Here is a 27062-nt window from a genome sequence, read left to right as displayed (position 1 = left end):
CTATTTTGGGGTGAAACGTTTTGGTGATATTTACCCATCAGATTATTTCCCACGTAATCCAAGTTTGGCTGCAACCCAAAATGACCCCACACTGACCTGTTTTATTAGCCTTTGACCTACAGGGAATCGTTTGGGACCTGGGGCAGTCTCTGCCTGAATATAACTGGGTCATTGGTACAGAAGCAGATTAATTATAGTGCCACTCTCATGTTAGTTCTGTCAGTCTGTTAACTGATGGTCAACATAGAAAGAATATTCTTTGGAAACCTTATACTATTTTCAATTCGTAATTTAACCTTTATAAAACATTTAACCTGCTATACATCTCTAATTTTCTCTGGTGTCTTCTCTGCAGTTACAGACTATGAGATTGAATACATGGAAAAGATTGGCTCCTCTGCACCTGTAAGTATCTACCTGACCCTTGGATGTACCAAACTTAGGGCAATTGCCAAAAAAAAACAAGCGTGTGTGACAAACACCAAACTAATGTTAGATTACAGACCTTTGTATTAATGTGAATTCATATGTATTTATTTACAGCCTCTCTCAGTGAAGAAACCATCACTTTATCTGAAACTGGACTCTGTGACAGACAGTCCAAAGAAGACCTCCAACATGCACGATTCAGAGCCCAACTCCCCCTGCACCGGGTAAACTGAACACACACACGTTGGGTATTCATGTTTTATGGGGACTTTCTATGACATAATTATTTTTATACTGTACAAACTGTATATTCAATCCCCCTAACCCTTCCCCAAAAACCTACCAATCACAGAAAACTTTGTGCACTTTTAGATTTTCAAAAAACAACCCGTAGTATGATTTATAAGCTGTTATAAGGACCAAAACATGTCCCCACAAGGACAAGGATTTCGGACATTTTGTCCGCATAACCAAGACCACACACGCATATAAAATCATATATTACTTATAAATTACATTATTTATAAATAAATAAATATGCAATGAATGACTTGATAAGCAAAAAGTCACAGCCATTTAGTCAGCTATTGAGCAACGGCTATAGAGATTATTTTCAAGGCATATATTTATTTCTATTTATCTGCAAGTTTTTCTGTTTTTAGAAGTACACTCTCATATAGATGGCTGTGGAGCCACAAAACTCAATTTTAATGGGTTGAGAACAATGTATCCTCTTTGGCAGTATATGTGTTTAATTGTATTGGTCTGACACATTACAGGAGCTTTGAGGAGATGGAGGCTCAGATCTCGCAGGGGAAATCACCTGTGCTGCCACCTCGTGGCGCTCGTGACCCCATGGCCTCGGAGAAAAGCAGAAAGAGAGACAGTCAGTCTCAGAGTCGAACGCAGAGCAACGAGAGAGATGGAGTGGTGAGTGCAAACCAATCAAGCACTGAGTCAGCACCTTCAAGAGTGTGGTTATTTCATTAGTTCCGAGAATGTGTTTTCATACAGTCAAAATGCATGAATTACACCACAAAAATGTGTGAAGATGGGTTTATTTTTACTTTGTTACTTTTCAATCTTAAAGGGACAGTGCATCCTAAATGAAGAAATAAATAAATTCTGACATTATTTACTCAACCTCATGTTATTCCAAACTCATATGCTGTTATTTTTTCAGTAGAACACAGAAGGAGACAATGTGAAGAATGCACACGGTCCACTTTTCTATAATCACTTGTTTTCGAGTAAATAATGGCAGAACTTTTATTTTTGTTTGAACTGTCCCTTTAAGATAACATTATTTTGCTAAGCATGCCGCTTATATTAATCAGGATCTCCCCACCAGAATCAGTACTGCAGATTGTTTATTCATAGGCTTTGTAAACCCATCATAGAAGTGTTATGATGCACTAGGCTAAATACGAGCTTGCACCTCCGCACTGACACCCAGGCACCTCCTACTCCTCTTGTCCCTCTTCTGCTCTCACTCCCAACACAGTCCCCCATCCAGGGCCCCATGGACCCCTCAGATCTGCCCCTCTTAGACAGACTGTCTGATTCACCTGCCCCTCTCAGCTACCTGGAGCCTGATCTGGCAGAGACCAACCCCACTGCCTTCGCTCAGAAACTGCAGGTGTGTAGAGAGAAGCCTACCTGCCCACTATCTCTTCTCCCCTGGAACTTTGCTGCTATGTGTGAATGAGTGTGTGCGTGACTTCACTAAGCTGTGTTTCACTGTGTTTGTTTGTCCCTCCAGTCTTTTCATGTACCTTGTCTGCCCTGTTTTGCCTCTCATTTCTGTTTGGCCCCTATTGCTGGGTTCAGGAGATGTTAAAGGAATAGTTCAACCGAAAAAAAACCTGTATACATACAAACCTGTATGTAAATGGGAACTGGGGCTGTTAAGCTCCAAAATGACAAAAATTACTTTTATTCAGCTGCGTTAAATTGATGAAAAGTGACAGGAAAGTTACATTGTTACAAAATAGATTCTATTCTATTTTATTACATTTTAAATATATTAAAATAGAAAATAATTATTTCAAATTGTATTCATATTTCACAATATTACTGTTTTTACTGTATTTTTTGATCAAATAAATGCTGCCTTGGTGAGACTTTTTTCAAAAACATAAAATATTAATGGTGGCTTCAAGTCTTCTATAGTCACATGATATAAGTCATATAGACTACCTTTTTGTTGCTGTTATTGTGCCTTTTTGTCTTTATGGAGCTTTAAAGCCTCTGGCTCTCATTCACTATTATTATATGGAAGAGAACAGCTCTTCAGACTTTCTGCTAAATAGCTTTTGTGTTTATTTTGGGTGAACTATCCCTTTAAAAATACATTCCAAAAATTTACTTTTAGGAAAGGATGGATGGATTTCACCACATTCACGGTAAAATGTGTGTGAGTGTCTGTGTGTATGTGCAGTACATGTACGTTTTCCCCCCTCAGGTTTAGTATTTGAGTGAGGCCAGTACAACTCTAACCCCTCTTTTCCTCCTTGCCCCTGCCCCCACTCCATGGGTCACTCCCCCTTTCCTCCCCCCACCCTCCCTTGTGGCCCAGGAGGAGCTGGTGCTCGCAGCCCTGAGGATAGAGGCTCTACAGGTAGCCAAAAGCATCTCTCAGAGCCCTACTTTGTCCAGTGTGTCCCCTCAGGTACTGCGCTGAACCAGCCCGCACCTGTGTGTGTGCAAGCACGTTTGTGTGTGTGTGTATGTAATATACTCCCTTCTGAACTGAGCCCCCTGACTGCACCCTTGGGTATGAGTGTGAGTACCTACCCATAAACTACCTCACCATACTGTGGACGTGACATCTAACCCAGCTGCTGTCCCTCGATTGGTGCTCCTTTTTCCCAATCCAGCACCCTTTTGCACAAAAAGAGGTGTGTTTCTCCCAGGGCTTTGTGACAATCCTGCATGTTCGCCTGGACAGGAGATCCATAGAAATGAAGGTCAATGTGACTTGGAAACTAATGCTCTATATAGACTATTATTTATTACTTCAAATATGAATGATTTGTAGATTTCATCATTTATATGCTTTTCCTAAGCAACAAGTTGTAAGCTGAATTCCTTGTCACATTCATGCTGGTTCCTGGTTTCGATTGTTACTAATTTACACTAACTCATTGGAATACAGTGGGCATACGGATCATCTGTATGCCTGGTCTGAGGCCGCTGGCGTGGCTTCACATAAAGCTTAGCTCAGAGCTGCTTCCAGTCATGTTGGATGAGCGACTGTCACCACAGTCTCAGCATTTGTACAGGAAATGGAATGAACAGACTAATCTGGTATACACAAACACGCACACATGCATACTACAACCCCTCTAACACGACGCCTCATATTCTTCCCGCTCCATTCTCATGATGTTGTCTTGCACGCTTCACAGTCTCGCCTCAAGAAGCCCAGCCCACGCCGCTGGAATCTCAACGGTTCCCACATGGCTAAAGTAAGACGGACAGAAAACAACCCCTCTAAAGTCTAACTAGGTCTAGTCCATATATTCTAATCCCATTGTCCCTGTAACATTAGACTAAACCACCATTAGTCAGAAAAATAGGTCTACAGACAAAAAGCATCTCATCCTTTTCCTGTCCTCTCTGCTCACTGCAAAAAATCTTTTTCTTAGTCAGTGTTTTTGTTTTTTTATCTAAACATTCTTAAAACTAAATACATTTAAATGATGGATTATTTATAAATTGCCCTGTTTTAAGTGTGTTTAGATTTTTTAATTTTTGTATACTACTTTTATTCAGCAACTATGCATTGAATTGATTAAATGTGACAGTAAAACTTTTACATGGTTACAATTGATTTACATTTAAAATAAATGCTGTGCTTTTGAAATTTCTATTCATCAAAGAATCCTGAAAAAATATTGCAAAGGTTTCCACTAAAATATTAAGCAACACTTAATATTTTCAACATGCATAATGTAATAATAAATGTTTCTTGAGCAGCAAATCTGCAGTTTTGAAATTGAGGATCATGTGACACTGAAGACTGAAGTAACTGTAATCATATTTCATAACCATTTTACTGTATTTTAATCAAATGAATGCAGCCTTGTTGAGAATAAGATTTTTTTTTAAAACATTAAACAACTTTGACCAAACTTTTGAACGCTAGTGTACAAACCAAGAAATCATGAGTGTGTTGCTCTTGCCCATTTCCTTTTTTAACAAGGAACAGCTAAATCTAACCTCAAATTAGAATCTAAAAAAAGTCAGTCACATACATATTTAAAAAACATCAACTCTAACTCATTTTCTAAACACATTTAAAATGACTATCCAGTATCCACATATCATTGTATAGACCTCATAGCTTTTTTTCTAAATAGTTTTGTCTCACTCTGTCAAAACTAGTGTGGTTATTTTTATAGAAACCTGCAGGAATATCCACACAGACAGATAGCAAACTCTGTCACAGGACGTCCCGCATTCCACAGGTATAGTTTCTGCCCCCGAATAACCCCTGGACTACTTCTTCCAAAATAGAATTGAGCTTTAATGTATCAAAAGTATTTTTGGCATAGAACTGATACATTTTAGGATTATGGAGTACTTTCATATATAAAAAGAGTGACACTGTATTATATAGCTGAATTATGGAGTAATGAGGTTTAGTGATGACTAGCCTGAATTGATGATCTTCTTAAAATATTCAGTATTTTAACATACATTATTAGATAACGCTCTTCCTGAAATAGTCCCACAGACAAATTTCACATGCTGTCTCAGCACATTCTCCACATTCTCTTTTTTTATACCTTTTCTTGTCATTAGTGATCTTTTTTCATTCATGCAAATACATGCACAGCTGCTCTGAAGATGACAGGACTTCATCACAACCCCAAGGCTGTACTGAACTGTCTTGTCAATATTCAATTAGAACACTTTTGTCTCTCATTTACATTTGGAGTTATTCCTCTGCCTCATTTATCACCCATGACTGTGTTTATGATTGGTAATGACCAACATGCTTTTCTCTTGGGCTGGATCACACATTCAGGGAGTTTCTAGATAAGATTATGCAGTGCAGAATTAGATTTTTTGGGAAAATTGATCAAAACTTGGCCCCTCCAGACCATGTTTAATGTACCCCGATCAGACATAACATTATGACCACCTTACTAATATTGTGGTGGTCCCCCTTTTGCTGCCAAAACAGCCCTGACCCATCAAGGCATAGACTCCAGTAGACCCCTGAAGGTGTGCTGTGGTATCTGGCACCAAGATGTTAGCAGCAGATCCTTTAAGTCCTGTAAGTTACGAGGTGGGGCCTCCATGGATCGGACTTGTTTGTTCAGCACATCCCACAGATGCTCAATTGGATTGTGATCTAGGGAATTTGGAGGCCAAGTCAACACCTCAAACTTTCCATATTGCATCCTGGTGCCATGTGTTCCCCAGGTAAGCGACGCACACGCACCCGGCCATCCATGTGATGTAAAAGAAAACGTGATTCATCAGGCCAGGCCACCTTCTTTCATTGCTCTGTGGCTCACGTGCCCACTGTTGGCGCCTATGGCGGTGGACAGGGGTGAGCATGGGCACCCTGACTGGTCTGCAGCTATGCAGCCCCATACGCAACAAACTGCAATGCACTGTGTATTATGACACCTTTCTATCAGAACCAGGATTAACTTTTTGAGCAATTTGAGCTACACAAGCTCGTCTGTTTGATCGGACCACACTGTCCAGCCTTCGCTCCCCACGTGCATCAATGAGCCTTGTCCGCCCATGACCTGGTTCACCACTGTTCCTTCCCTGGACCACTTTTGATAGATGCTGACCACTGCAGACCAGAACCCCCCCACAAGAGCTGCAGTTTTGGAGATGCTCTGACCCAGTCGTCTAGCCATCACAATGTGGCCCTTGTCAAACCCCCTAAAATCCTAACACTTACCCATTTTTCCTGCTTCTAAGACATCGGTTTAGAGGGCAAAATGTTCACTTGCTGCCTAATATATCCCACCCACTAACAGGTGCTGTGATGAAGAGATAATCAGTGTTATTCACTTCACCTGTCATAATGTTATGCCTGATCGGTGTATATAATCATAAGAGATCCAAGACCACAAGATCAACACTCCAACACCAATATCATTTCAACATTTTGTTTCAGGTTTGTAATCTCAGTTTGTTCCTCCCGTGTGTTATACCGTATGTGCCTCCCCCCTGAGTGCAGCCCAGTAATGCTCAATAAATGGAATTAGGCATAAATGCTTCTTTCAGACAAAACATTATGTGATGGGCATTCTGTATTTGTACCCTAACACACGGCCCCCTACCTCGTATAAGAGTCAAACTCAATTAATCTCCCAATCCAGCTTTGCTAGGAAGAATTAATCAGCTTTAATCAGCAAGTGGGTTTAAGGGCTAAACATGATGATTATTCAGTAACAACACCCCATCACTTGCTATAAAGAGGATACAATTACCATCTGAAAATGGTACATATAAACATTTTATTGTAATGTTAATTTAAATCAGATTTAGTTTTCAGAAGTCAATTATTAGTCGATTAAATTACAGTACATTTACATTTGAAAGTGGAAATTTGTAAAACATGTCTACATGTTTATTTTTTTTATTGTCCTGTTCTTGTAGTGGCTGGTTGCATTAACTACCCAGATACATACTTTTTTAAAAGGACATTTTCTTTGTCATTGATTCAAAATGGATCATCAACTTTTATCTCCAATAACCAAACAACCTGTACTCCTGCAGTTCTCATCTGACACAGCATTCCCACCATTACCCGGATTCAGTCAAAGCCGCAAACTTTACATGACAAACAGCTTTTCACACCCATCTCGCATTGGGGATTGTCAATCATAACATCCCAGCTGTATGCAGCAGGCCTATCGCAAACTGCTGGACGCTTTTGAAACCCGAACAAAGAGCCTGCTCTCCATGGCATTATGGCTTTGCTGAGTAGACCCTGTAGATGATGCGCTGCTTCCCTCCAGGATGTGTGAAATGAATATTTTTGTACATAGCATTAAAAACCTGTGAATTTATCTTTCTCCACAACTCTCTCCTTGGCATCAGAGAGAAATTGCCTCACCGGGGGACAGTGGCGTTTCGAAGAGCTCCCTCTATTCCCGAGCAGGATACAGTGAAGGGGAAAGCCCTCATCTGCCACGTGACTTGGACCACTCTCTGGGCATTGCCCGAGAAGAGGTATATGCTCACCCATTGCATGACACCACACCACAATAAATAGACTATATTGTGGGAGAAAAATCTTAGTATTTTCATTTTCGGAATTGTTAAAGTTGAAAAGTGTGAAATGATGCAGTGCTAAGATAACAACCAATCATAAACTGCTTATTAAATATTCATGAGCTCTGTACAGTCACAGAATGCTGTGCTTAGTTTCAGAGTCGGAGGGAAGTTTATGTTGATTAACTGGAGTGATGAGAGTAGATTCTTTTCTTTTTTTTTGATAACCCATTTCACTTGGCTGTACTTCACAACAAGGAAGAAAACACCCGTCAGTGTTAATTAACCTCATACATATGCAAATAAGAATATTTTTACAGTTTGAAACATGGCAAAGGATAACCCAGGTTTTTGCGGTAACTCAGAATGACACTGGTTTAACGATTTTAAGTGTGAAAAGCTCATGTGTGTGATGCTATTCTTATTTCAGGTCGTTTTGAAAGAGAAAGAAGCCATGGAGTGGAAGAGAAAATATGAGGAGAGTAGACGGGAGGTGGAGGAGATGAGGTGGGTGTTCTCACAGAACAAAGATTCCTGTGCCCTTGTGAGCTGTGACGAGTGAAGCTTGCGTCATTTCCCGACCCCATTCCTACCCCCGCCCCTCTCCCATCACTTCCTGTCCTCTCAATACTCTTCCAATAAATAAAACTGTCCAAAACGTTCATTCACTACTTATGTTCCGTAGCTGACATGACACCCCTCAGATCAAAATGATCAGGCTGCATCATTTAAAATCTCTGAGCATTAAACAGGGCAAGGCTCGCATGCATCAACCTCAGACCACCTCTCAATTTGGTTATCTCTTTCCTAATGTTTTTTGAAGTTGAGCGTAAGTAGAAAGCCAATTAAAGAAGGCCTTAATGTAATGTGTCTGATGTGCTAGACGTGGAGGGAATAGACGAAAGAGAATGTAATTTGGTTGTCAACCATCTGGAAAACACATGTAACTGTCTTAAATGTCACTCAATTAAATGCCCTTTTAAGGTGGTTTATATTAGTTTTTGCTTTAGAAGATCATAACTGAGAGGTTAAATCAGTTGACAGTCATATTTTTATCACATGAAACATGCAGTGTTGTCTAATTCAGAATGCTTTAAATGTTTTAAAGCTGTCCTTTTGTTTTCAAGGGGTAAAGAGAACAAGGTAATCGGGGAGGGTTGAGGATTACAGCCAGCTGGACTGGGCCTTGTTAGTGTGGATAAGAATGGAGCTTAGTTCATTAGCCTGATTGGGCTCAGGATAAGGAAGGCCTAAGAGGCTAAGGGAAGATGTAGCTAATCCATCTGCTTACTGTGCCGGCAACCTGCTTTTCTCCAAGCAAGTCTTTCTGCCAGCCGAACTCTAGTATTCAAACGCATGACATAACAAATGCCAATTTCCTGACCTTTCATGTAATCAACCTTGTTCAGAAGAATTTAAAGTCATTGTTATCTCCGCATGTATTGTTGTCGGTGCTGTTAATTAGCATTTTCATTATTAACATCTGGGACAGAGTGGATTCTGCGTACAAACAGAAAAAAGACTAACTTTGATTGTTTGACATCCAATTTGGGACACTTTCAAATGCGGTTCTAAATCCTGTTTTAACCTGGTATTACGATCCGTCTAGGGTGATCCAATCACAAAGGAATATACTGTGACCACTTGTGATCGGATTTCGAGGGGAGGGTCTCTGACTTCGTGAATACATGCGTCACTCACTACATCAGTGTTAAAAAAAAACAACAACAGAAAGAAATGGCATAACTTTCCCCCTTCTATACATTGAGTTCTTTTAGCGAAGTATCTGTATGAAGCCCAACTAAATTTTTTTTAAAGCAACTACCTCTATATGTGGTTTCAGTGATCAGATCACAAAACATTTTGGACCCTGCTTACATTTGTATTTAATGCTTACCACTTGTGATTGGATCATCTGAAACGGGTCCAGGTTTAAATGGACATATGGACTACACTACAGTTCAAAAGTTTGGGGTCGGTACATTTTTTACATTTATTTAAAAGAAGTCTCTTATTCTTGACAGGCTGCATTTGTTTTATCACAAATACAATAAAAACAATAATATTGTGTAACATTATTACAATTTAAAATAACTGTTTTCTGTTTTATTACTGTTTTAATATATATATTTCCTTCAGATATCATAATCTAATATGTTGATCTGGTGCTCAGAAAACATTTATTCTTATTATCAATGTTGAAAACAGCTGAAGCTTAATATTTTTGTGGAAACCATGAGACATTTTTGTTCAAAAGAATAGCATTTATGGCAAGTATAATTTTTTTTCTTAACGATATAAAAAATATTTACTGTCACTTTTGACCAATTTAATGCATCCTTGCTGCGTAGACATTCAATTCTATATTTTTTTAAAAATTACTGACCCCAAACTTTTGAATGTTAGTGTACATCAATCCTATTTTATTCCTCTGGATACTTGTTTAAAAAAACAAAACAAAAAAAACGCTATAGATTTATACATTTATTGAAGTCACAAAAGTCACTTGTATGGTTCTGAAGTCACAAAAGTCACATAGCCTATTTTATTTATTTAGAGCTTTTTAAGGAAACAATATTCTTAAAAGGATCTGATCGTAGTTTAAATGCATCTTTGAATATTAACTTTTTTGCTTTTTCTTCACAGGAGGATAGTAATGGAGTATGAGAAGACCATTGCAGAGATGATCGGTGAGTCTTGATTGCTAAATACGATTTCATCTTGTCCTAGGAATTTCTCATTTATGTTTTTTGGTTCTATTTATCTGTGATTTTCTTCTGCCACAATGCTATAAATGAACAGACACAGCCCTTTCCCAGTCATGCCACTCCAACACACATATGCAATACATTTTTGTTAATTTCTCATTTAATTTGCAGACAAATCTTTCGTGCCTCTGGACCCAAACACTGGTCAGTTATAAGCACAAACCTTCATGTCTCCCTGTATATTTCACTTGACTCCAAAAGCTTAAACATGCTTCTGCTTAAACATGCCCCTTACCAGGCCTCACCTACTTACTGGCACATTAATCAAATTTCTTTGCCTCTTCAGTATTTCCGTCCATGCAAATACTGTAGGCTGTGTGCGTTCTTACATATTCAGATTGCGATCTTGGGTGTCTGGTTTAACCTTGACATGCTTTTCTCTCTCTGCACAAAGAAAAAATATTTTCATTCCCTTTTTTCATTCTTCGTGATAAAATACCATCCTTGATATTCCACTTGATTTCATGTTCACTATTTTCTTTATCTACCGTCTACATAATTTTATTTTTCCTTGGTTCATTTTTCTTGGCCACTTTTATGGCTTTCATCACCTTTCTTCCTTTACACTTTCATCAATTTCGAAAATTTCCCATGTTTGAGACGCGCTTTTCTCTCTCACATGTCCCACCCTGCTGGATTGACTTAATGCCGTCCCTTCTTTCTGTTTTGCTCCCTCTGTCCCTCATAAATATTTGATTAATCACTCAGGCATGCCTGGTAAGTAACAGCAACTCTTTATTTTCTTTGTTTGTGTTGAATCCACCACATCTGATAGTGACAGACAAGGAGAGTTTTCTCTTTCTATAGCCTGATATTGTGTCTCTACTTTTAGCATCATCTGTTTTTGCTCTTCAGGTCTTTTTGTAGGCCTATTCTCAAACATCTTCCATCGCCAGCTCATCAGTGTTGGGGAAGCTACTTTGATACTGTACTTTTCCAAAGTATAAGCTCATCGTAATTTAAAGTAGCCCAAGTACAGTCAAGCTACCATTTAGAAAAAAGTAGTTACAACAGTAACATTTCTTATTACACACACAAAAAAAAGAAAAGAATTAAGCTTTTTTTAAAGATTGATTGTGAATAATCATTGCATATTTGAATTGAATAATTGAACAATCCTTAATCAGTTACTCAGTTAAAATATGTAAGGAATATTCTATTCAATTTGATGGAATTTTACTATTAACTGAATTGTGTAAATCTTTAAAAAAGGCTTACTTTTTTTAGTGTATTATCCAAGTTGAAAACAGTTGTGCGGTTTAATATTTTTCAAGATTTTTTATGAAAAGAAAGTTCAAAAGAACAGCATTTATTTTATTAAAACAAACCAAAAAATACTCACCCTAAACTTTTAAATGGTAGTGTACATTGAAACAAAACCAATAAAACTAGAATATTTTTTTATATAATTGATTAGAAACATATGATAGACTAATATTTATTTAACAATAAAAGGTAGGGAAGTTAGTTCCAGACACACAACTGAGCGATGAATCAGTTTAAAGGGATAGTTCAACATTTTACCATCATTTACTCAGCCTAATGTTGTTCCAAACCTGTATGAGTTTCTTTCTTCTGTTGAACACAAAATAATATATTTTTAAAAATGTTGGTAACCAAACAGTTGACGCAGCCATTGACTTCCACAGTATTTTTTTGTACTATGGAAGTCAATGGCTACCATTGATTACAAACATTCTTTAAAATGTCTTATTTTGTGTTCAACAGAAGAAAGAAACTTCAGGTTTGGAACAAATTGAGGGTGAGTCACTGATGACAAAATGTTCATTTTTGGGGGGAACCATCCCTTTAATCCGTGAATCAGTTTTTTTTAAACCAGTTCATTAAAATGATTGTTCTAAGTAAGTATTTCAAAGGTCTTCTCATCTCTCACTGTGTTTCAGTGGCTTGCCCATCATTGAGTGTGTGTGTGTGTGTGTGTGTGTGTGAGTGTTGTCTGCATGCATCACAGCGATGCAGGGTCGAAATCTGCATTTTTCATTTGTCATTATTAATGTAGACATAGTGGTGTAGAGTATAACTTCTGAAGTACTCTGCCGCATTCAAAGGCGCATTTGCACATCTGTTTGAGTGTATTGTGTGTTTGTGTGTCGTATAATATTATAAACCTATAATGGATTTTTGTCTTTGTGTGTATGTCTCAGAGGGTGAACAGAGAGAGAAGACTTTGTCTCATCACACCATCCAACAGTTGATCCTGGAGAAAGACCAGGCTTTAGCTGATCTCAACTCTGTGGAGAAATCTCTTGCTGACTTGTTCCGCCGCTACGAGAAGATGAAAGATGTTTTGGAAGGCTTCCGCAAAGTGAGTTATTTTGCACTGAGATTGTGAAAGGTTAAAGTCATTGTGCATTTCTATTCTGTATTGTGATGTAGAGCCAAACCGAATGCACGATTGCTAAAACAATGCCTAACTTACTATAGCCCTAAATTGCACCAAAATGCTGTCTGTGTTTCCATTGCGGTCTAAAGTACCGTGACGATTAGGCTAAAAAACCTTGTGAGCAGGGACTTTCTGAGGGGGAAATTTTTACCCGGAACTTAATTTAGACCCTGATCCCTGTGGTCAAAAAACACAGAGTACCACCCCAAAGTTCCTAGTTCCTAGGGAAAGTTCCTGGAAATACGGCTTATGGTTGTTGGTTTCCAATAAGCTGTGTAGCTCATTATTAATCATTATCAGTCATTTACTCACTTCAATTCTTTGTTTTTCCATCAGAATGAGGATGTGCTGAAGAAATGTGCGCAGGAGTACCTGTCTCGTGTCCGTAAGGAGGAGCAGCGCTACCAGGCATTGAAGATCCATGCTGAGGAGAAACTGGATAAGTAAGTACAGAGCTTTCACAGGTAGTCCATGCATATGTTTTTAACATGCTTTGCTTTGTTCAGGAACTCTGTTGCCTGGAACAGTGTTCTTTAAGAGTCCTTAGAAATATGAAATGATGGCATGTCTTTGACCATGTGGCACCCGCAGGGCGAATGCTGACATCGCTCAGGTGAGAGCCAAAGCCAAGCAGGAGCAGGCAGCGCATCAAGCCAGTCTGAGGAAAGAACAGATGAAGGTGGACTCACTGGAGCGCACACTGGAACAAAAGGTTTGCTCACACAAATCCACATGCTTATCTGCTGAAGTCATATCTTGCAAGCCTAAAAATTACCTACAGTTTTTTGTTGTTAAAACATTTAGTTGATTATATATATATATGTATATATATATATATATACATATATATATATATATATATATATATTATGAAACATAAACATAATTATGGGTAATTATCAAACATGCTGGAGGCTTTCTAAATGTTTTTGCGAAGTTTATTATACTTACTTTATAGAATTAATTTATTTCGTGGCTTAAATAAATTACATGTTACTCAGAGACTGACATGTTTGGATCGTCAAAAATGTTACATTCAGCTGTCGCAAATTTGTTGACTGAAATTCAAGTAAAAAAAATTTTTTACCAGGAAATTAGTGGTTTTGATGCACAAGGTTAAATATTTTATTTAAATACCTGAAAATGTTGCAAATAATATTGAAAAATCTTCTATTAAGCTAGGATGCCTTAAATTGATCAAAAGTGATAGTAAAGTTATAAAATACTTTCTAATTTCTTATTTTTTTATTCATCAAAGAATCCTGAAAAAGTATCATGGTTTCAACAAAAATACTGTATTAAGCAACGGTTTTTAACATTGATCAAAATAATAAATGTTTCTTGAGCAGCAAATCAGGATATTAAAATGATATATAAAGGATCATGTGACACTGAAGACTGGAGTAATGATGCTGAAAATTCAGCTTTGCCATAAAAATAAATACATTTTAAAATATATAAAGGATCATGTGACACTGAAGACTGGAGTAATGATGCTGAAAATTCAGCTTTGCCATTAAAATAATACATTTAAAAATATATGTAACCCATGTTCTCTTTTTCATTGACGCAATGGGAACGCCCTTGTTTTAAGTTGTAATAATATTTCACAATATTACTGTTTTCACTGTATATTTATTTTCAAATAAATGCAGCGATGGTGAAAGAGGACTGATAGAAGACTATTTTTTTTATCAACATTCAGATGTTGACATGATGTTTTATCTTTTTACAGAACAAAGAGATCGAGGAACTGACCAAAATTTGTGATGAATTGATTGCCAAGATGGGGAAGAGCTAGCCGTCCGTTCGACAGAGTTCTGTCCAAACCACAAAGAGACACAAGAACAATGACTGGACAACAGTGTAAAGAGAGAGAAGCAAGATTAAAGGGTACGGTATTGTTTTTCCATTTTCAAATGGACTGAACAATGAACCAATCAAAGAAAAGGATCTCACACTACTGACGTCTTCACATAAACTGGAGTCCCTACGACTGGGAGGACACACTAGATTCTGGCTGTAATTATTTTCTCTTCATTTTGATGTATTAATGTACACCAACTTACCTATGTTGAGGGTCTTGTGAAAGTACTCCCCATTAGTAGAGACTTTTTTTGAGAGTCTGTATAGCAAGCACGCACACACACACACACACACACACACACACACACACACACACACACACACACACACAAACAAACACACGAGAGTATGTGTTTATAGTGAGTCTGAAGTTATGAGTGTCGATGCCATGACAACCGCTGATGGAGTCGACTGTTAAACTGATTCCTGTTGTACCCTCTTCTTAACTCGAAAACAGAAATGACCAGAGAATATATATATATATAATATAAAATGGATTAATTAATCATTCAGTTGTCACAAAGTGGTATTCATGATCATGAATTAAAAATGCATGTTGTAGGCCTTGACGGTTTTGTAAATATGAAAATGACTTGAATATAGTAAAGGAATACGACTGCAGATTTTGATACTGCTAGTTTGATCTGCTTCCTTGTGTATCTTTGTAGATACTTGTTGTTCATTTGTTTTCGTTGTCTTCTAGCAACACTGATGTTTGATTTTATTTTTGGATTTTATTTTGATATATAAATGAACCCACTTGTTACTGTCAGTGGTTCTGAGCTAAGTTAATCTGAATGGTTTTTTCTCAGTCCTGCTATAGCTGACGCAGAGCAGAAGCTCTGTCATTTATACAGGACATGCTTACAAAGTGCAATAAAAGATGGCAATACAGCTCTTCTGTTCATCTGACCCAAATTGCATAGACACAAAGTCAGTATACAAAATGGAAAGGCAGGATGTTTGATGCAATAATATTTACATTTATTCATTCAGCAGACGTTTTTAGCCTCCCACTAGGGCATTTTAAGAAAGCAATAATGTTGTTAATTAACAAACAATGAATCTTGCTGACATGATCCTACGTATGTGCATAAAAAGATGCATTAGTTAGCTGGCAGATGGGCCTTAAAATTACACCAGACAGGCTATATTAGTGGCAATTACATGCTGGCACAGAACCAAACTGTCTGTGAGTGAGGAAAAAAAGTTGAATTTATAAACCCAAACAATGGAAATGTTTTTGGAACATGGACAGAAACCGATGCTTAATGTTATAGGTGATGTCGCAAACATACTAATGTGTGTGTGTGCGTGTGTATAGATATATAGATACCCTAGTGAAAAAATCTATACCAAAATATATTTAAAATAAATTTATTTCATACTAAGTATACTACAAATCCATTAACATATTTACTGACATATTGCTTGAGACTTACTGATATAAATATTATAATGAAACTTTTATTGCACAATGCACATTTCTTAATATTAAGCCTTAAATGTCTTTTAATATCACTACTAGTAAGGATAGTATGATCTCTGTATAATAGCAGTCTTTAAATGCAAGATATTTAAAGTATACCTAAAGTATACATGCAATAGTTCCACTTTAGCACAATCAAATATACTTAAGTATATCTTTAGTTGGACCTCAGCACTATTTCTGGATAACTAAAGTGAATTAAGTACAAAATTAGTTTTTTCCAATTTAGCAAACTATACCAATTTATACTTTAACTAGACCAATTTAGTATACTAAAAGTAATTGAAGTGTATTTATATTAAGTACATAAATATGTAAATGTATCTGTAGTATACAAATACATTTTAGTATATGGATAGATAGATGGATAGATAGATCTAAAGAAATAGAAATAGAAATCTATTGATCTGTGGTGATTTTAACATTCATGTATGCTCTCCATCTAATCCAATGGCAAGGGAGTTTCTAAGCCTTCTTGACTCTTTTAATTTAATAAAATCAGTTAATGGTCCCACACATCACTTAGGACACACTTTGGACCTTATTATCTCCCATGGTCTCCCTGTGTCCCTCAGTAAGATATGCCATACTTCCATCTCGGACCACTTCCCTATTATATTTGATTTTGTAACCCCTCCCACAACCAGGTCAATTACTCCGGCCTGTCGCCGCCGTGTCATTACTCCATCCACGGCTGGACAATTTACAGCTGCCTTCATGAACACTAGCTTATATACCCAGGTTGATCTGGCCTCTCCTTTATGTCCGGATGACCTGATTTCCATTTTTCATTCTTCGTGTTCCGAGATTTTGGATTCTATTGCGCCTTTTAGGCGTAAACCCGCTAGCACTGCACCGGAACCCTGGCTAAATGACACCACCCGCACCTTTAGGCGCTGCTGCAGGCAGGCCGAACGCAGATGGAGGAAAGATAGACTGCATGTGTCATTGGGTATATTAAGAGACAGTTTGGCTAACTACCAAAAGGCTGTTAAAGAAGCCAAATGTCAATATCTGTCGAACATTATTTCCACCAGCTGCAATCGCCCAAGGACATTATTTAATACTATACAGTCTGTTATAAATCCACCTTGCAATGTCTTGATGCAGGGGATGTCGCCCACCAATTGCCCCCTCGATATTATCCCAACCAAGGTGCTCATACAGGTCTTTGATACTGTTGGGCCATGCGTCCTCTCGCTTATTAACAGCTGCCTCAGCTCAGGGATTGTCCCAACTGTCTTCAAACACGCAGTGGTCAGACCACTTTAAAAAAAAACCAACCTGGATCCTGACATTTTGTCTAATTTTAGACCCGTCTCTCATTTACCATTTTTATCGAAGGTCCTAGAAAAAGTTGTTCTATCACAGTTACAGCCTTTTTTAGAAAATAACTAGATTTTAGAAAATTTTCAATCTGGTTTTAGGTCACGACATAGCACTGAGTCTGCGCTGCTGAAAGTCCACAACGACATCCTTTTATCCCTTGATGCCAAAAGATCTGTGCTGTTGGTGATGCTGGATCTAACAGCAGCTTTCGACACTGTGGACCATTCAGTGCTTATCGCCCGCCTTGCTCAACAGGTCGGCCTCAAGGGTTCAGCCCTGCAGTGGTTTTGCTCCTACTTGAACAACAGGAGCTTTTCTGTGGTGATCGATGACTTTTCATCATCCACTGCTCCTCTGTCCTCCGGAGTGCCACAAGGATCCATTCTTGGCCCTGTTCTATTCTCACTGTACATGTTGCCTCTTGGTTCCATTATTGCTAAGCACAACCTTTCTTTCCACCTATATGCAGACGACCTCCAGGTCTATATGCCTGTGCTTCCAAATGATGGTTCAGCTCTAGACACCTTGCATAGCTGCTTGTCTGATATTAAACAATGGCTTTCACGAAACTTTCTTCATTTGAATGAGAGTAAAACGGAATACATTATTTTTGGTTCCTCTGTTTTACACCACGATACATCATCAAACACAACCCCTCAAGTCAGTGAGGCCATAAAGAATCTCGGGGTGATTTTTGACAGAGATCTGAATTTTAACAAACAAATTAACTCTGTAGTAAAAGCAAGCTTTTTCCAGCTGCGACTTTTAGCCAAAGTAAAGCCTTTTCTGTGCCGCAGTGATCTAGAAAAGGCAATTCATGCTTTTATCAGCACACGCATTGATTATTGTAACGCACTCTACATTGGCATCACACAGTCTTCACTCCATCGTCTCCAACTGGTACAGAATGCAGCTGCTCGCCTTTTAACCAATACATCTAGACACAGCCACATTAGCCCAGTTCTCTGTTCTCTCCACTGGCTCCCAGTTCGTTATCGTATTGATTTTAAAATTTTAATGTTTGCCTTTAAAGCTCTTAATGGCCTTGCGCCACCTTATTTATCAGAGATTTTAAGTGTCCACCGTCCAAACAGAGCCCTCCGGTCGGCTGACCAGATGAGGCTAGTTGTTCCGAGGTCCCGGTACAAGCAGTGGGGCGATCGTTCATTTGCTTTTGCTGCTCCTAAACTTTGGAACACTTTACCTGTTGACCTGCGTGTTCTTACAGACCTGGCCCTGTTCAAGTCCAGGTTAAAAACGCATTTATTTAGATTGGCCTTTAACATACTGTAGCACTGTGTCACTTTGAATTTTTATTTGTATTTTTGTGTAACTGTTCCTTTGGTTATTGCTTAATGTATTAATACATTATATATTGTAGATGCTCTTCTGTTTTAAATGTAAAGCACCTTGGTCCTCCTCTTGGTTGTTGGAAGGTGCTATACAAATAAAGTTTGATTGATTGATTGATGGATGGATGGATGGATGGATGGATGGATAGATCACAATAATAGATTTACAATGTTTCCATTAGATAAGGTTAGTTAATGCATTAACTAATATGAACTAACAATGAGCAATACATTCATTACCGTTCTTAATAATCTTTGTTAAAGGGATAGTTCACCCAAAAATGAAAATTCTGTCATAATTTACTCACCCTCAAGTTGTTTCAAACCTGTATTAGTTTATTTGTTCTGCTGAACACAAAATAATTAAATTTAAAATTTTTGGGTGAACTATCCCTTTAACATTAGTTAATGAACCTGAACTAACCTGAACTAACAATAAACAGTTGTATTTTTATTAATTAATGTTAACAGGTACAACTTTTTATTTTAATAATGTATTAGTAAATGCCGAGATTAACATTAACTGAGATAAATAAATGCCTAACTAATGTCATTAATTTACATAAAATAACTAATACAAAACAGGAAGTAATTGTAGGAAGAACAACTAAGTAAAATAGTAGAAGTTACAAAATTAGAAGGTTATATAATTATAAGCTGATCTATTCATTAATTTGATGTAAAGTTTGATTTTGGTTACCCTTATCACATGCTTGTATTCAAATAGCCTTTGAGTCAACTGTTTGATTGGCTGTGATCGCTGTTCTGCTGTGTCACAAAGGGAAATGATGCGAGTTTGGTCACTGATAAACTAGTACTGTACATGAAGGCATTAGCTGAATGAAATCCGGAAGGAGTATCGGACCCCTGGCTCGCATGCAATAATGTATGGGGGAAGCACAGTAAGCGATCCCTCATCTCTGATTAGTCAAGATGGTGAGGATCCATGTAGATCTTAAGACCGAAGCACAGTCCTCAGTGGACAGGCTAATCTGTGTGTCCTCATTGCTGTTGGGTATTAGCTCTCCAAAAGCAGGGCTTAAGCTCAGGGGTTTTAAGAGCAAACAACCTCCTTTTCATTGTGCTAACCATAGACCACCAGCGACATGAGAGCGGTCCATTTCTCCCTGCTGTTGGGCCTGGGCCTCATCCTCCTCGCTTCTCACAGTGAGTACTACTTCTCTGTTATTGTTTTTTCTGCTGTTTTAAGAGTTTTTGCTCTGGTCTTCTCAGTTACTATATGTGTGCCACATTCACTTACTGTACAGATCCTGATTCAGCCTAGACTTCTCTGTCTAGATTTTCATCATTTTTGAATGATTCTCCAATGTCTTCCTTTTGAAGTGTCCTTTTGCCTGAGAATATCTTGTTGGCCTAGAGGAAGGTGTTAAAGGACTAACAGAAAATAATTGGTGCAAATCAATCCCTTAAACAGATTGAGGGCTAAAAAGAGTTTGCAAGTCCTGTGGTGTAATTTTTCTTAGTTTGCTGGACCAAAAAACAGTGAAAATCTCACTTTACCATGTAATTCTATCCAAAACAACAGTGCATTCAATAATAATGGTGTAAAACACAATTCGGCAGCAAAACATTACATTACGAATACGTGCATATGCTGCGAAAGTTTTAGAGCTAAGTGCTAATTGAGTATAGTAAAAGCTGCTTTTTTTAAAATAAAAAAAAAAGGACACTAAAATTACACATTGAAGCTAATATTAAATGTATATGGAGGTAATATTATTGGACATTTTTTCTTGCACTTCCTTTTATAAAGTCCAAACTATCCGGACATATTTGAGAAATGACAGCTGAAAAATTCTCAACATACTGCCAGTAGGATTGTGCTTTAATAGAAAACTGTCTGGATATATTTGACAAATGGCTGAGGTGAGACATACTGTAACTGGTGATTTGCTCGTTCTTTCTTGTTATGGATGTTGTGGGCAGATGATATGTAACATCCTTATTCCTAACCTCTGTCGGAAAGGTTTTCGGTGTAGGCAAATAAAGGACACGACAGCATTAGTTCCAAACCAGTGATTTATCTCAAATGTTCATGTGTGTGTGCGTGTACTTTTTGAAGGACGATGAAAAATACCTTTAGTGACTTGCGTGACATCATGGACGAGTCCAGGTACAGGATTCAACGGGGTGTTTTGTACATTTCTAATATAAATGTTGCTCTAAAATTCCTGTTACGGCGAAGTTGAATTTTTCAGCCGTCATTACTCCAGTCTTCAGTGTCGCATGAGCCTTCAGAAATCATTCTATCATTATCGATGTTGGCAACAGTAATGAATTGTAAATGGTGGTGTTTATAGCTCTGAGACCAACTCAACAGACAGGAAGTGAGAGTTTAATGTACATTTTGGGAGAGGAAGGATGACTTTTTAGATGAATGCTTAGAAAGAAGCACTTTAAAAAGTGAATTTCAAACAGCCTGAATAGCTTGCCAGTAAATAACTTTGAGTCTGTCCTGTGAACTGAAGGTTTTGTTATCAAAGAGAGGGACTCAGATGCAGCAGAAGGATGTCTTTGGGGTGAACTAACAGTGCTAAGACACAAATAGCAGATACTTTAAAAAGCAATGTCTGTGTTTGAAGGTGTTACAGTCACGCCGGCATAGAGTTTACCTGTCTGATCCTGTTGGTTTGAACTTTAAAGGATGTTTGTTTAAAAGAAAGCACTTTTAGGAGATGATAACAAAGAAGCACATGAAAAAGGCCTTTTCATATACTGCTTACAGGACATTTAAAAACACTGACATGTTTCTCTGCTGTGACTTCTGTTGATTTCCTTTGAGTGTTGAAGCAAAGATCTGACTTAAGATGAAATGTCAATGTTCTGTTTATAGACTTCATAGAGCAGTGATTTTAGATTTTTTAAAAATTATCTATTTTTATTGATCTCTTGTTGATTGCATATTTGCTGCGGTCTTAAAGCTGCTTTATCGTGGAAATTGAGATCACATCATTATCTGTGTATGTCATTGTAAAGTAGAGTGACATTTTCCCTTTTCCACATTAAGAATGAAAATGCCATAAAATATATGAAGCCTTGTTTGGTCAAATGCAAATGATTATGCCACCGGGGAGATTTGCCTTGATAGATGGAGTCGTGGCCTAGGCATTATTGTCATTGATACTTTGCTTTGAGCCATAGTTCATATGTTGAAAATGTTGACATGACTTGCAAACATAATAAAAGTGTTACAAAGATAAAAACAATAAAAATAAACTGTGTGGAGGTATTGCATATTTGCATAAATTGTATAAAATTAGTGCTGGGCAATAGATTAATCGCGATTAATCGCATCCAAAATTAAAGGTTTGTGTTTACATAATATATGTGTGTGTACTGTGTATAATTATGTTTGTATAAATAATACACACGCATGTATATATTTAAGAAATATTTACATGTATATACTGTATATATAATTTATCTTATTTATATATATATATATGTATACATATATAACTTATTTTTCTTAAATATATACATGCATGTGTGTGTATTTATATATACATAATAATTATACACAGTACACATACATATATTATGTAGACATAATCTTTTATTTTGGATGCGATTAATCAATTGCCCACACTACACAAAATATTAAGATAATCTCTTGTTTTCAGCGAATGTATCTTGAATATTTTTTACTACCCTATTATATTAAATAAAATAAGCAATAAAAAAACCTAAATAAATTATTTAATAGTAATAAATAAAAAAAATTCAAGTACAAATTTATATTTAACAATACAAAAATGCTGATTAAGAAAAGTGATAAATATTGATGGATCAGTATTTACACTATAGGCCTTTTTTGTTGTCGAGGAAAATTCATATTCAGCTGCATTCTTCCCCTTTGTCTCTCTTTAGGTGAGGCGCTGCGGTGCTACACCTGCATGGGCGCCACAGATGAAGACTGTAATCGCCAGGGCTCCAAAACGTGTCCGAGCTACTCGGATGCATGTGCTGTTGTTCGGGGACATGGGAGTAAGTTTAATGGGTACAGAGTTAATAGTTAATCTTCCTCCATGGATGGAAAGAGGGCGAGAACATTTTTTTTATTTCCTTGGATGTAGGTGATGAATCACAGAGGGATAAATCTTTAGAAAAAATCATTAACCACTCTGTGTGTGTGTGTGTGTGTGTGTATGTGTGTGTGTGTGTGTGTGTGTGTGTGTGTGTGTGTTTTAAGGGGAGGCATTGGAATCAGGTTGGTGTTTAAGGAAGACAGACTGCTCTGTCTGGCACCAGCTTAGAAATAGCAGGAGGTCTACAGCTTCCTTATGAGGATCAAAGCACATTAATATGTAATCACGCTCTCATACCGGTCTTGTCTTTGTTAGGTGGCGTAATGAAGTCGTGCTCGTACAAATCCTTCTGCAGCCAGGCTAACAGCCAGGGCTACAGAGCTCCAGGGGTCAAAGTTCACTGTTGTTACTCCGATGACTGCAATGTGGCTGGACACGCCACCAGAAACAGTACAGGCTTCAGCTTCCTTCTGGGCCTTCTGTTATTCGGCTGGCTTCTGCTGACAAACTAATGTTACCGAACTGACCTGGCTATTAAAATCCATTACCATTGTGGAACTTGACGGAACTCTGTATACTCTGTGATAGTTGAAATGTCACAAAGTCTGCCATGGAATTGTGATTGCAATGCACACACAGAACTTCACATACACAGATATTGTCACATTTCTACATAAAGCAAATGTATTTATTATTTCAGACTTTCTAGGAATTCAATAAAGCTGGAAGCCTTTGATTATTTAGGCCAAATGAATCTAAATGAACTTATATCATATTATTATATTATTCCAAACCTTGTTTGTTTGATTCACAAAATAAGCTATAGCCTATACCTGTATTAGAATGTTAAATGCTGTTTTTGAGCATAGATGTCCCTGGTCAACATCCATTTTCATTGTTTTGTAAGCAACAGAACTGCTTTAACATTCTGGTAAATAACTCAAATTGTGTAACTGAGTAAATGATGAGAGAATTTTTGTTTGGGTGAACTATTCATTTAAAAGTCGCTTTAGTATTATGAAATAAGAGAGGGAGAAGAAAGATGTTTTGAGATGAGTCTCAAATATGTTGTAAATTAATGTGTGTAATTAAATTTTCATGTCCCTCCATACATGGAAATGAACCTGAAGATAACATGGAAGAATGCACTCTCTGGCCTGTTTTGCTTTTGTGCTTGATTGTAAATAAACACTGCTTTTTCCTTTTAATGTTTTATTTTAAATAAATAAATAACTAAATAGGCCTACTATCAAGAAGGTGAAATGAGTCTTATTATTATTTTAAATATATTCAAAACGAAGTGTTTCCCTCGACGCCCTTGAGTGCTTTACCTCTGTTTAACACAAGGTGCCGCTGTAAATTAACAAGTCAACAATAATCAAGCAGTTAAACGACAGGGACGCTGTTGACCTGACCACCTGGCCAAGGTAGGCACGTCTGTCGGCGGATTGTTTTAAGGTTTTCAGCATAACTTCACGCAAATGTAAAGTTTTCAAGTAGCCTAATCGCCTATTAAGCGTCACAGTTGTGGCGGCGTGAAGGCCTTGCCCGCGGCATGTGTTGTGAATTTGAGATTTGTTGGTTTATGATTAACGCTAATCCTTCTTTCTTTTTGTTGATCCATCAATTTGATGAACCAAATATCGTTTTAAGCATGTACAAAGTATTTAGGAAACTTACTTCTCAAAAATGTATCCCAGTAGTCATAGTTTCCGTCAAATAGTTAGGCCTACTATTATAGTAATTTTTACGAGTAGGCTAAATTATGGACTGTCTTTTAAAATGTGCAAGAAACTTCCAGAATCTTTCTGTTTTATCATTTTTATGACGTGGTATGATCTCTAACACAAAAGAGTAGTACATTTTTTTTTTTTTTGGAGACGGAGAGATGAGATTTAATGGGATTTCACCCAAAAATGTAAATTACCCCTTGATTTACTCACCCTCAAGCCATCCTAGGTGTATATGACATTCTTCTTTCAGACGAATACAATCAGAGTTATATTAAAGAAATGGCCTGGCTAATCAAGCATTAGCCTATAATGGCAGGCCACAATTTGAAGCCCAAAAAATGCATCCATCCATTATAAAAGTAATCCATATGGCTCCGAGGAGTTAATAAAGGCCTTCTGAAGTGAATTGATGGGTTTGTGTTAGAAAAATATCCATATTTAAAACTTTATAAAGTAAAATATCTAGCTTAGGAAAAAGCGTAACTGGTGCAACGATGACGTTGGACGTAGCGCATTTTGAACTGCAAAAGGCGTAACACTTTCTTCGTAAGTTGAAAACGGAAAGCGGTCTGGAAAAGCCGGAAAAGTTTCTTACACAAACCCTTCAATTATCTTCAGAAGGCCTTTATTAACCCCCTGGAGCCATATGGATTTCTTTTTATAATGGAGGGATGCACTTTTTTGAGGTTCAAATTTTGGGCTGTCATTCACTCCCATTATAAAGCTTGGATTGCAGGACATTTTTTAATATAACTTCGATTGTATTGTCGGAAAGAAGAATGTCATATACACCTATGATGGCTTGAGGGTGAGTAAATCATGGGGTAATTTTCATTTTTGGGTGAACTATTCCTTTATCAAATGAATTTCCCTGTTGTATGAATATAGACTTTGGTTCCTTGGAGGTTTTCGTTCAGAGTCTTAAAATCATGTTGGTCATTAAGTCAAAGCAGGACATGAGGTTATTTAAGGTGCAACTTAAACCTTTCTGCCTGTTGACATTTCCGTTACAACAGTACTTGTCTTTTATTTTTCTCCACTTTTGCATCGCATAAACCTTCTCTCTTCTCTTGTTCCCTCTGCTGAGGCTTGTAAGTCTTTCTTTTGACAGACAGGTGTGATAGTGTGAACAAGCTGACCCAGAGGGGGATAAAGAATGACCCCAAACTGTGATGCGCCAGGGCCGTTCCACTGGGTGCTCTGCTTTGCTTGTGTCAGTCCTCATCAGACCTCATCAGCTTTATTTGGAAATTTCATTCTCACTTTCAGCAAGACCTTAGCATGGGGAGTAAAGCTGCAGATTACAAAGCTTGAAAGGTTGGGTATGGCTTGGTTCCTTGAATGGTAGTATGGGAGTTTTCCTCTATTGACTAATATTTTCTTAACTTGCACTAAATTTTATCATAGTAAACCAGAGAGGTTCCTTTAAGCTTATAGGGAAAATGATATCCCAAAAAAATGTCTTATCATTTTTATTAAAATATGCTACAGTGGTGTGTTTAAAGGTCATTGCTATGGTGACCGTCTACAGAAGGAATTGCTCATTTGATCATCCCTAGGTAGCTGCTCAAGTCTAATCCATTTCCACCTAGGGACACTATTACTGTAAATCCCATTTTCACTATGGCAAGCCTTAAGCCAAGTGTCATTTATTGGGATGCTGGAAACCAGACGATGGTCGTTTTTGATCTCCTAGAAAGTCTTGCCAGCACACGTTGAACGTAATATTTTGGTCCACTCATGAACTATGTGATGTTAGGTTCTCATAATTGCTTTTTGCAGGCTACCAGAATCTTAAAAAGATGATGAATAACTTAATTTTTAATCTCATTTGAGTTTGGGCTTCATTTTGTTTTACTCTATCGAGGAGTACATTTTTTGGGGTAAATATTAATAATGTTGATAATGATTAATTGTACGCATTCACAGTTACACCATATGACATTTTAAGAGTCATTAAATTTAAACTGAAAATGCTATAAAAGCTTTTCAAAACCATATAGAAGCAATCTGAATACAAATGGTGCATTTCTAAGAATTTGCCATGACTATTTTCAGATTTTTTTCTTTTCTTTATTGTTGACACTCTTGTACGTCATTGACCCATTTGCAGCTAAGTGTTTTGAAGAAAGAGCCCATTGAGCTGGTCTAGTGAAAGCCAGGTATTACATCAGAACGTAGAGAATTTGGTCAATTAATTTGACAGTTTTTCCTCTTCTCTCCATGCATTCACCATATAGGTACTGACACAGCAGCATGGGTCAAGTGTGTCATATTCAGATGTCCCACAAACATAGCGGGTGCCCGTACTTTAGTGGGCCACATCAAATAATCCCTGAGCCCGATCGGGAGGGAACAAATGTGTGGGGTGGAAAAGGGAGCATGTGAG

General features: G+C 37.5%; 2 protein-coding genes across 20 annotated transcripts in view; both read left to right on the top strand.

Annotated features, from left to right (window-relative positions):
* Positions 1 to 15615, top strand: part of tacc2 (transforming, acidic coiled-coil containing protein 2) — a 74490-nt gene extending 58875 nt beyond the window's left edge. For 4 of the 19 annotated variants that reach the window (XM_079843260.1, XM_079843249.1, XM_079843256.1 and 1 more), the window contains 15 exons: positions 356 to 405; positions 544 to 653; positions 1209 to 1359; positions 1934 to 2068; positions 3008 to 3100; positions 3840 to 3899; positions 4836 to 4901; positions 7510 to 7641; positions 8114 to 8190; positions 10330 to 10373; positions 10563 to 10595; positions 12617 to 12777; positions 13192 to 13298; positions 13447 to 13567; positions 14591 to 15615. In XM_079843260.1, coding sequence (XP_079699386.1) covers positions 356 to 405; positions 544 to 653; positions 1209 to 1359; positions 1934 to 2068; positions 3008 to 3100; positions 3840 to 3899; positions 4836 to 4901; positions 7510 to 7641; positions 8114 to 8190; positions 10330 to 10373; positions 10563 to 10595; positions 12617 to 12777; positions 13192 to 13298; positions 13447 to 13567; positions 14591 to 14656 — 1406 coding nt within the window. In that variant the 3' untranslated portion in view covers positions 14657 to 15615. The remainder of the gene's footprint in view (positions 1 to 355; positions 406 to 543; positions 654 to 1208; positions 1360 to 1933; positions 2069 to 3007; positions 3101 to 3839; positions 3900 to 4835; positions 4902 to 7509; positions 7642 to 8113; positions 8191 to 10329; positions 10374 to 10562; positions 10596 to 12616; positions 12778 to 13191; positions 13299 to 13446; positions 13568 to 14590) is intronic. The other 15 variants (XM_079843262.1, XM_079843264.1, XM_079843266.1 and 12 more) reach the window with 15 other exon arrangements.
* Positions 15616 to 19672: 4057 nt separating this feature from the next.
* Positions 19673 to 24200, top strand: ly6pge (lymphocyte antigen 6 family member pge). Its single transcript, XM_079843413.1, has 3 exons — positions 19673 to 20058; positions 22783 to 22899; positions 23256 to 24200. Exons 1-3 carry the CDS (start codon positions 19998 to 20000, stop codon positions 23450 to 23452), a joined length of 375 nt encoding a protein of 124 aa, XP_079699539.1. The 5' UTR covers positions 19673 to 19997; the 3' UTR covers positions 23453 to 24200.
* The last annotated feature ends 2862 nt before the right edge of the window (positions 24201 to 27062 follow it).

Source organism: Gobio gobio (assembly GCF_949357685.1).
Source record: "Gobio gobio genome assembly, chromosome: 18".
Classification (NCBI taxonomy): domain Eukaryota; kingdom Metazoa; phylum Chordata; class Actinopteri; order Cypriniformes; family Gobionidae; genus Gobio; species Gobio gobio.
The sequence above is the reverse complement of the archived record's forward strand: the minus strand, read 5'-3'. Positions and strand labels throughout refer to the sequence as shown.